Source organism: Nothobranchius furzeri, chromosome 5 (assembly GCF_043380555.1).
Source record: "Nothobranchius furzeri strain GRZ-AD chromosome 5, NfurGRZ-RIMD1, whole genome shotgun sequence".
NCBI classification, from domain to species: domain Eukaryota; kingdom Metazoa; phylum Chordata; class Actinopteri; order Cyprinodontiformes; family Nothobranchiidae; genus Nothobranchius; species Nothobranchius furzeri.
Window position 1 is genome coordinate 75,386,141 of NC_091745.1, and position 11,396 is coordinate 75,397,536.

The window sequence follows — 11,396 nt, forward strand, 5'->3', positions numbered from 1 at the left end:
CTGGGATCAACTGACGACACCCGGTCGAACTAGCTACAAGCTAACCTGAAGCTAACCCAAAGCTAATGCGGAGGTGGGAGCTAAGCTAACAGAGGTAGCAACCTAGCTACAACCGGAGTTAACTGTGCACAACACCAGAGCTTCTGAGTCAGAGATACGCCGGGCTGACCGCTGGGTAAAACCGGGTGGAACACAGAGGTCTCCGAGACCTCCACAAGCCGGCAGCCCGCGTAGCAGACAAGCGCCGCTGCGATCTGAGATGCGCAGAGCTGCTGCTGAGGAGAACCGGGTGGAAAACATCGGTTTTCATCCAGAGCTCCACAAGCTGGCAGCCCGCGCAGCAGACAGGAGCCGCAATCAGACAGAGATGCGCCGAGCTGCGGGGAGGGGAGAACCGGGTGGAAAACATCGGTCTCCTGAGAGCTCCACATGCCGATAGTCTGAACCCAACTCCACCAACATGTTATATTTCAACCCATTTTCTAAAGTGCAGCATTATGTTAAATGCACTGGGTTTTACCCTATTACATTTAAATTTCATGGTTAAACAGTACATGTTAAAATCTAAGCTCAGCTCGGCAGTGACCTAAAATACATAAATATAATTTTACTTACCGAAAAAAATGAAGTGGAGACTCCTTGGACGCTCTATTAGTGCAATTAATTCCACAGCAAGTCGTTTTGTCCAACAATTGCACAAATAATATCCAAAAAAGAATACACAAACGCTACAACTAATGGTCTAAGTTGAGAGACTGTAACTCACAGAACAGTTTTCAGGCAAGGCCGAGGCTCTACTGAGGCCTTTCCACGGAGCTAGCTCTGTGGTCACGTGGGTCTGATGCTCATTAATTATACAGAATTTTAGGCTTTTAATACACTTAAAGAGAAGAGTGAGAAAAAAATTCACCCTCCTCAGAGTTGTCATGAGTGTAAACTAGATCATTTAAACCAAAAACATGTTTTGGAACCAGGCTGTAAACATGTTTATTTCTGCTGTGAAATTAGTATTTTTAACATGGGAGTCAATGAGGATTTGCTCGCTTCTGACACCAGCCCCTAGTGGATGAGGGTGGAATTACCATTTATTTCACTTCCGCATTGGCCTCAATTTCTGTCCCGCAATGTGGGGGCTTGTCTATTAGGGAGGCACTTGTGGAAGAAAACACTCAAAACAGTAAAGCTGCAATAACTAATCTGCAAACAAACAAAAGTCTAGCTTGCCCACCTGCATGTCTTTACCTGCATTGCCGGAGGATACGAGATAATGCTAAACACCAGTCGTCGTTTTCTAGGTCCACTCATCTTTTGTTGTCCGTGACGTCAGATGGTGTTTGTTTTTTTAGACTCTGGTAGTTTGTCCTAAAGCTGAAGTGGTAGCAGCTGGCTGTTTCTCCTTCTCTGATGTTACTGAGTAGAGTCACACCAGTGGTGTTCTGGTGCTAAATGCGTAAGGGCTAGAGGACCCGGGTAAATGCTAATGCACGGTGGTTTGGCGAGACCGACAGCCGGATGGTCCAGTTGATGTTTTTGGACCGAGCCGTGCTAATGGTGGAGGTTTTAAGAGAACCACTTTTTATTTATTTATTTTTTTACTTTACACTATGTGTATAGTTATGAATGATATGATATGAATGATACACTGTAGTGTAAAGCGCTTTGGAGTCCTTACTCTGAGAGGCGCTATACAAGTGCGGGTCATTTATCATTTATCATTTATAGTTATACTATGTTAGTTCGAAAATTTTGTTTTGAGCTCATTTGTTTTCCGGATTTTCTATTGCAGCTCTAAAAAGGCTATTTTATATTTTGGTGTGTAATAATATCAGTATATGAAGATTTCAGTCACGGCTGCTTTTGTCATGAAGTGCAGTTGTTGTTTGGACCCAAATGCAGGAATGGGATGCAGGTTTTAAAAAACGAACTGATTTCTTTGAATAAAAATAAAGACAAGACAATGATGTGACAAAGACAAGCAAACTGAGGGTTTAAATTCATGAGAACAATCAGGGAACCAGGTGGGTAGGGTAGCAATGGGCAGGTGAGCTCAATCAACACAAACAAGGGGGGACGAGACACACGAGGCTACGGGAGCAGGAGTCTCATTTATCAAACATTGCGCAAAATCCTTACTAAAACCGTACTTAAGCTCAGCAAAATAAATGTACTCACGCCAAGTAGGTTTGTGATCTATCAAACATGGAGTACGCACAGCTGCACGCAATCTCCGCTTCTTAAATCAGAGACTGACGAGAATGTTTCTCAGCTGCATTTTAGTCACATCCCGCCCTCACCACGCCCACTTACTGCCATAAATAGTCAATGCAAAGTGCCTCGTGGATCTCATGCATATACATAAGCCGGCTGTTGCAGCGCTCCGCCAATGACATGGCGACCGTAGATCAAGGCAGATCAAGGAAGCGCAATTTCACAGAAGCAGAATTTGAGGTACCTGTGGGTGAGGTGGAGAAATGAAAGGAAGTGCTTTTGCAAAACAAATAAGAGAAAATCCACGGAGTGGCACAGCGTTACTGAAGCCATCAATGTTGTGAATTCTTCAGAGAGATCTGTGGTAGGTATAAAAAAAATGGTCCAATCAGGATTTGATCCCCAGACTCCCAGGTGAAAGTCACATGCACTAACCAGTCAGCCAAACAGAACTCTCCCCTGTGCAAGTAGCCAGGGCACATGATCAATTGGGTCACAGTGACAGGACGCTCACTGTCACAGACGCATAACATTCTGACTCAATCTGTCCCCCTGCTGATGTTCTGCATTCCGTATTCTGTGCTTCAGGCTGTGTGTGTGTGTGTGTGTGTGTGAGTGTGCGTGCGCGTGTGCGTGTGCATGTGGGGGGTCTTGTTCTGTGTGAAAACGAAACAGTACAAGTGATAATGCTGCAGGAATTCATAATTGTATCTTCTCAGCAGCAGCACTGCAGGTGCTCTCCATGTCCAAAACGTGCATAAGCCAGGTCCTTAGTCAACTTAAAGTTGCGCACATTTTCCCGCTAAATTTTCTTTCATAAATCCCAAAGTTTGAGTGGAAACCAAACAATGTTTACCATAGTTGTTAGCACTGTTGCCTCGCAGCACGAAGGTCGCAGGTTCGAAACTCGGCTGCGGCCTTTCTGCGTGGAGTTGCGTATCTCCCCATGCATGCGTGGGTTTCCTCCGGGTTCTCCGGTTTCCCCCACAGATCACAACGTGCCCTATAGGTTATAAATTGTAAGTCGCTTTGGATAAAAGCGTCTGCCAAATAAATAAACATAAACATAAATAATTGTAATTTCATAAAATGGCCAGATTTTGAGGCCCACAGGTCAAGTCCACAGCCAGGTCCTTTTGCCCTGGCTACAACTCCAACCTAGAATATTTTTCCTCACAGGAGACTGACAGCCTGACGCCCTGAAAGAGATAATAAAATCAAACAACATTCTCTTCTAGCAAGGTCCCTTTACAGAGGAACTCCTTAAATGAACTCCTCGATTCACAGAAGAAAGAAGATTTTAAAATTAAAGATAACCATTAAATAAACGTTTGTTTATTGCTACTTATAATAATTATAAAACAATGAAATGTTTCATCTGTGCTTAATGATATATGTTTAGCATGTTTACTTGACGAGGTCATCACCATCTGCACTCACACAAAAACAAAGTAAAGTTAAGTGAACGCATGACACATAGTTAACCTTTTGCCCAGTTCAGAGACTCCAGATCAAAGAGGGTGTGTCCCTGAGATTCTTGGTAATATTCCTCAAACTTGTCAACTTTTGGTTGGCTATTCAATCATAATATCGTTCCATTAAAACTAGATCACTCTGGGTTTTCTGGAGTTTGAGAGCAAGCTTCAGACCGGCCATCTGAGCAAAACCACTTTAACCAGCAAAGATTTTGACACGTCGTCAAAACCTTTTTAAACCTTTTTTGCACCTGCGAAGCTGAAACAACAAGATAGTTTCCTGCAAAACAAGCAGATATTGTTACAACTCCTTAAGAGTTATTACTGAGACACAAACTAGTTCCAACTGTTGTCACCTGGAAGATGACCCTGGACTGACCTGGTCGTACGAGGAGTTAGTTTACGGACTCCGGTACCGGGGGCTCCGACCCCCTCCTGACATCTCGGATCCAAAGGCTGTCTCCGCTTGCTTACGTAGAGCACAGTGAGATTGCATCTGAATGTGGTTTTGATAATAATCTATTTATAGCTTAACTCAAACCAAAGTCGTTTTCATCCAGAACTCAGCTCTCTGAGATACGGAGATTCTGACTATATTATATTCACACTTAGGTCCCAGACATCACCTTTTAGTTCCATCCACTCACAGTAAATAATAGTGTAACCAATTTGTCAAGTTTTAATTGTTAAAAAATAAATTCTTACTTTTATAAACCTGACTGTTTCTTGAATCAAAACGAAGTGTGTACATTTCCCTAATGAATAAAGAATCCTAGACTCTTCTGACTAAAACAAATAAAGACCAGGCTAGGAGATATTCTGTATTTAGAGTTTCACAGCTTATTGGTCTCAAGTGGTGTTAATAATATAAATAGCTCTTAAAGCAATTTATATAACCCAACATACTGTTTATTAGCATTACATAACAATAAAAATACATAGATATCTGAGTTATTTATCAGTAACCGTCAGCACCTCTTTTCAACTTCATATACATTCATTCTCATGCTTTGGCTCCACATCTGACATCAGGCTAAATTATTACATAAAAATCAACACGTATTAATGCTTAGGCTCTGCCCTCAGCAGGGGGTCCACAGGGGGGGGTCCAAGGTTGCTGTGAGGGTGGCACTGGCCCAACCTGGCCCACCCCGAGAACCACCCCTGCTTCTGTGCATTTTTTTCAGCTCATTGCAGTCAGCAGCAGTCCTCGCTACAGCAATTTGTGGTTTTGGTGACGTGAATTTTAATAAATGTAAAACTTTAGATGTTAGAAATGTTTAGTTAAATAGATGTATTGCCTGTTTGCTGATGGATATTTCAATAAAACAATACAGGTTTTATTATAAAAATATATATACACATTCAATTGTTTAATATCTTCTTTTCAAGTATTTTCTCACGATGGCGGCTACTGTTGAAGAACATCTAAACAGAATTCAGGAAGCGTGTAAATCTAAAGGAGGAAGAGGAGTTTGATTCTCATAAAAATCCTGCAATAAAACTGAAGTTCACTGAGAGAAGAAGCTAAATAGCATCAGAACAACATAATTCCTTTTATCTGGGCTGTCGATAAATAAACTATATCAGAAACTGGTCGTCTGCGACGGACTGGCTCTCTGTCCATGGTGTACCCCGCCTGATTGCCCACTGACCGCTGGAGATGGGCACCAGCTCCCCCCGCGACCCTACGTGGACAAGCGGGTTCAGAAAATGGATGGAACTGGTCATGCCTCATATATTTACTGCCCTTAAGCTCATCCAGGTATCTAGGAAAGGCTCCACCTATTTCAAAAAGGGAGAAGAGGCGCGTTGAACTTCAAACACAATAAAAAGTTATGATTGTTACTGTAAGCTTTATGTGATCTTACTGGATGTGCTTTCATTTCCTGGTGAACTTCAGTGTGATAAACAAGTAACAGATGATTAGGTTTAAAACTCAGATCAGCAGAGGTGTGACCACGTCACTGCTTTGAAAGTCACAAGTCTTTCCAGTCAAGTCTCGAGTCAAGTCCAAGTCAAAGAAAACCAAGTCCAAGTCGAGTCCAAAGTCAGTGATGTGGAAGTCCAAGTCAAGTTCAAGTCCTCAACTTTGAATTTTCAAGTCATAATCAAGTCATCTGTCCAACTTCAGTTTAATGACGATGATAATAAATAAATTCCAGAAATAAAGCTTCTTAAAGCTTCGTTTATTTGCTCAAACGAGCAGAAAGTGCAGCTGAGACTGATTATAAACCAAGTGTTGCTGCATTTAACAGTAAATCAAACCCGGAATGAAGAATGATTCATGGTTTTTGTCCATGTCGTGCCGCTTTTGTGCTAAAATATCAAATATGCTCAAGTCATCATCAAGTCAACAGATGCAAGTCGATCCAAGTCGCAAGTCATTGGCGTTCAAGTCCGAGTCAAGTCGTAAGTCTTCATAGATTTTATCAAGTCAAGTCAGAAGTCATTTAAATAGTGACTTGAGTCTGATTTGAGTCCAAGTCATGTGACTCGAGTCCTCACCTCGGCAGATTAGGCTCAAAGATGCTGCTTTGTCATCCTGTCATCGGTCTCTGACAGCAGATAGGTGTTTTATGGTGTTTCAACTATTCAGGTCATTTACTGGAAGGTTTTATGGAGTCTGTGACGGAGGAGTTGTGAGTAACTCCTGAGATGCATCGCCATCTTGTGGTAAAGACATGTTAATGTTCCTTCCTGTAGAGCTTCTTTATTCACGAGCATCTCCAATTGCCACCACAAAAACTCATCTTCCTCTACCTATCACACCCCCAGCTTCCTCATGCCTTCCAGTAGATGGTCTTATCACTTCACAGATGTCTCTTCAAAGCACTTCCTCAGTTGCAACACAGCTGATTTCCCCAATCTTGACACACCTTGACACACGTTTCTGTAATTCACATTGATGTCATAATCAGGTTCATTCTAGTGCTGGGAAAAATGGGTGTGACAAAGTTATAAAGTTTCAGAGCTAAAAGAAGCAGATTCAGAAGATAGCCCACTGTCTTTGAAAGCAGCACTGATGAGCACCACTATGATCCGCTCCTGGACCCTTTGCTGTGTGGTGCTGGTGGCATCGATGGGTGAGAACAGATCATTCACCGAAACTTAATTCTTTCTGTAATCAGACTAAAACTGGACGAACAAATGAATGATCGGATCAGACTTAGAGATGTGACGCTCTTTCTGACTCTTTCCTCATGTCAGGTGCACCAGGAGGGGGTACTACTGTGCTGATCTCCTGGCCCGGTGAGGTGACAGCTGGTTACCCCACCACGTTCACTTGCGATTCTTCGTGTATTTCAAACTGCATCTACACCATGTCCTTCAGAGGAGAAACGTTCAAAGGGACCTCGCTGACCTGGACCCCAGATGGACAGGATTTCACCGTGAAGCTGAAATGTAACGTCAACAGTCCAGATCCAGATACCTCCGGCAGTACAACTGCCATTATAGAAGTTAAAAGTAGGTGTCAAGAAGAAAGTTCTTGTGCATATTTGGTGTTTGAAAACAGTTTTTTCACACATACATTTATTTTGAGCTCTAGAAACAACAGACGATTTTCCCCCTTAAGTCTTTATCACTTAATCTTGATTTTGTCACTAATAAACTGTTAATATCTGAGGAAAATTACTTATGTTATCAAGGAGTGATGTAAACTTTGAGAGGGCATGAGAAAAATAATAATTTCCTTTCTGAAATGTAATATGAGGTGAACTCGGGTGTTTTTTTTTTTTTGCCACATGGGGAGTCAGCATGGACGTTTCAGAGTTCTGTCATCAGAAAATAGATTTCTTCTTATGAGAAGAGAAATAAACAAATAATATCTATTTTTGAACATTTCCGAGTGAATACAGTAAAAATTATATTTACGAAGTCTAAAAAACACAAATTTAAATTAAATGACCAACTCCAGAAACCAAATTAAGTACTCCAGAACTACGACGATGGAGACGTTTCCAACATTTTAGGGCAGTTTTCTGTACTTTTATCTATCCAAACATAAATCTATCTTCTATCTATTTGTAAAAATGTAAAAATGTGCTAAAATACCATTAATGTGGTAAAAATCGTGTAACTTTCCGTTGTTGTGTCTTGCGTTGCAGATGAGATGTTTGTACAGATTCATCCACAGGACACAATCCCATCCCCCGACCAGCCTCTTAATCTGGTCTGTGGTGGTTTGCCCTCCAGTGACCCCGAGGGTCCATCAGACCTTGTTTGGTACAAAGATGGACAGAAAGTGACTCTGAGAGAAAACATGCAGCTCCTAAGAAACAACCAGACTCTTCATTTTGAGTCAGCGCTGCCCTCTGATGCTGGTTTCTACCGCTGTCAAACACGTCTGCCAACTCGGCAAGTCAAAGTTTTCAGCCTGGGATTTCAGCTGAGCTGTAAGTATTTCATTAGAGGTACAGCATCAGTAAGTATTGCGTTTAATGCTTTAAACTTTTACATATTTTATTTTGGTAGTTGTTCCGTGGAACGTCAGCATTAGTGGACCTGATGTCATCTACACTGGAGAGCTGAGCGAGTTCTTCTGCCTGACCAGCTGCACCTTAAACGTGGAATGTACCATCAAGTGGCAGTTCAGAGGAGGCTTCCCCGTCGGACATTCCTTTTCTATCAATGGGAACCATATCAAATGGGTTCCTTCTCTTCCCGGGACTTTTCAAAACTTCACGTGCATCGCAGAAAATAAAGCAAGTGGACAATCTGCAGAACACACCAAGATGGTGGCAGTTATAGGTACTGACCTCTTCGTCCCTTTTTTGTCTGTAAATATGCAGCAAACCATGCACTTTAATAACCTTTTTGTTTGTTTTTTCCTGTTTAAACAGACGTTCCGGTCTCTGGATCAGAGGCGATGAAGCTCAGTGGACTGTCGGTGTTGGTCTGTTGCTCCTTAATGATCTACAGAGCCGTCAGCTTTGTGATGCTTTAATTTATTTTTCTCTTCTGTTTTATTTTATTAAAATATGTCTTCAAAGAAAAAAAATGATCTGGTTAGATTTCTCTTTTTAAAAAGGGAATAGCATTTAGCGAATACAACCTTTAAAGGTGCATTATGTAGAAAAAAAGTAAAAATGATAGGGATGCACCGATACCGACAGGCCCGGATTAATGCTTGATGTGACTTAAGCCTAGGGGCCCACGTGCGTTCTGCGGCCCCCATTGGCCAGCTAAAAATATATGATTTTATTTAAATTTACATGCAAGAATGTTCTTCAGCTGTATTGGCCGACAAAATCATAAGCGACACTGATTGGGTAAACATGGTGGCGGTCTTGAGTTAAGTAACGTGTCACGTGACCCGTCATGTTCGTGTATCGTAGGCTGCTGCACGTAACGAGGGAAAATGAAAAAAATGTCAGAAAGAAAATATGAGAGCGGCGCTCAGAAAAGAAAAACGGAGAGAATCAAAGAAGAAAAGCACCAAAATCTTCTGCAGAAAATCCCAAAATTGTCAGGAGATTTTAAACCTGCTGCTGGAGCCAACAGCAGGTTATAGAAAAGCAACACGTTCACGATGAAGGCAACGGAGCTATGCTAGCTGGAGCGGCTGAGGTTCAAGATGCTAGCTCAAAGGAGGGAACGGGCAGTCACAGAGAAGCTGATATTGTCCACTTGGGGGCAGAGGCAGACCTGCTTCAAGTAGTTTCTGATGGGAGCCCGGCAGAAGGTCCTAGCCAGGTGACGCTGATGGTGGATGCTAACTTAAACCCGGATCCTGGCTGCCGGGGTGAAATGGATGAAAATGCCAGAAAATATTGGTAAATCATGGTTAATTCACAACTACCCTATGATTAATTAGATTAACATTTTTAGTTGTTTGACAGCCCTAATTAACATAAACATCTGCAGATAAGAATATAGGATAAGAATACAATCAAGCATGTTTGGTTCTGAACAGGTGTAGCCTATGGGCCCCTGTACACCTTAATCCTCCCCTGGATACCGATTTCAGTATCGGTATCAGTAAAAGTTAACTGATACCAGGAACGGATACCAATGCAGTTGCTTGAAAGTGGCTTCACTGTAACTTGTCATTTCTGTTCACCTAATATTTTAGTTTTGTGATGATTTCTGTTTATATGTTTTACGCTTTACCTTACAGTCTTTTTCCTGTTGATTGCAGAGAAGAAAATAAAACCTGTATTCCAATTCATTGGATTTTTTTGTGTGGTGTTGTGTGATCCAAGTATCGGTATTGTATCGGTATCGTTGCATCCCTTAAAAATGACATCATGTGGTAAAATGTGGCCATCGTCAAATTACAATCGTTGGCGCTGCAGTATTAGCTCGCAGCAGACATGGTGACACCCCCCCCCCCCCCCCCCCGCGCTCACTGATGTTAAGAGGAGAAAATCTGACAACCCAGCAGCCAGCTGGACATGAAATATGTTTCATAACCTTTCTTCCAACATGATGGAAACATTGCAGTCTTTTGGGGATTTTCTCACTATGAAATTCCAGCTATATTCTTACATACTGCACCTTTAATTATGCTTCTTTTTTACGTTTTGTCAGTTTTTGTGTTACAGAAATTACTGATGTGGTGTGATTTTCTCATTATGAAAATAAAGCTGGTTTGTTCTTGAACACAAAGTCGGTGTTTTCCAGTGTTGCACAGGACAGTTTTTTTCTGCTTTTTATGAAACAAATTGACAAATGACTGCAACATTTAAGGGAAACTGTTGAGACACGAGTCCCATTTCCTCCTCACTATAAAAAATCAGTATCATAAAGCCTTATTTGACCTCACAGATCTGGACGTGTAACTAATTTACACACACAAGCTAAATCAAAACCTAAATGGGAAGCTAACCATGAAAAATGGGAATTAGTTGAACAGCACATCTGTTCCTGACTTCCTGGTCTCTTTGAAGCTGAACAAATAAAACAGATAAGAGCGTCGCACTGAGCAAACTGGAGGAAACTGGAGCTTTTGTTGCACTTGGGTTTTCTGTGGTCTCATGTGGAAAAACTCTGATCCGTTATCTCACCTGTTTGCTTTATTTTAAAGCATTAATCATCTAAATTAGACACATTTCTGACCATTTTTACACAAAAAGCCTGGCTTTTGTATCTCAGCATTTTAAACGTAGCAAATGAAACAGTACAAATGTTCTATCTTGTCAGTAGAAACTGCAGAACCTCAGATCAAACTGTTTTAGATCAAAATTAAACTGCAAAAGCAGAAAAACTCTTTATATGAGAGACCTGTCCAAGATGGCAGCCTCATTAAAAATATCTATTTGCAGTTAGTGAAACTGCATTCTTAAAAAGCTTATTGATGTAAAATTATGCATTTAAACGTTTTTATGATCTGATTATATTAACATTAAATCCTTTTATGGAGAAAAATTCCCAATTAAAAAACCTGCTTTCAGAGGTTTCTACACCTTCAAATAGTTCCCGAGCGCAGCCGCTGCTGCAGCTCACCGTTCCACTCCATGGGGATGGATCAGAGGCGGAGATGGATTTCACCAGTGTGTGATGATGACTATGGGACTTTAACTTGACTCTATTGAATAGGTGAGTTGTTGGTGTAATGCTGTTGGTTTGCCAGTAGGAGATGCTATGTTCTCAAAATAATAAACCTCACCTTGTTACGTTTGCTTAAGTCTGAACATGTTTCTGAAGGTTTTATTTTCAGCTGAAATGGGAGATGTTGGTGTAGATGAAAGCAGATTTAGACATTTTTTG

The 11,396-nt window shown here is 41.4% G+C and overlaps 1 protein-coding gene across 1 annotated transcript; it reads left to right on the plus strand.

Moving 5' to 3' along the window:
- The first annotated feature begins 6,617 nt into the window (after window positions 1-6,617).
- LOC107379522 (uncharacterized) lies at window positions 6,618-9,855 on the plus strand. Its single transcript, XM_015950313.2, has 5 exons — window positions 6,618-6,769; window positions 6,894-7,151; window positions 7,793-8,080; window positions 8,160-8,435; window positions 8,528-9,855. Exons 1-5 carry the CDS (start codon window positions 6,709-6,711, stop codon window positions 8,629-8,631), a joined length of 987 nt encoding a protein of 328 aa, XP_015805799.1. The 5' UTR covers window positions 6,618-6,708; the 3' UTR covers window positions 8,632-9,855.
- The last annotated feature ends 1,541 nt before the right edge of the window (window positions 9,856-11,396 follow it).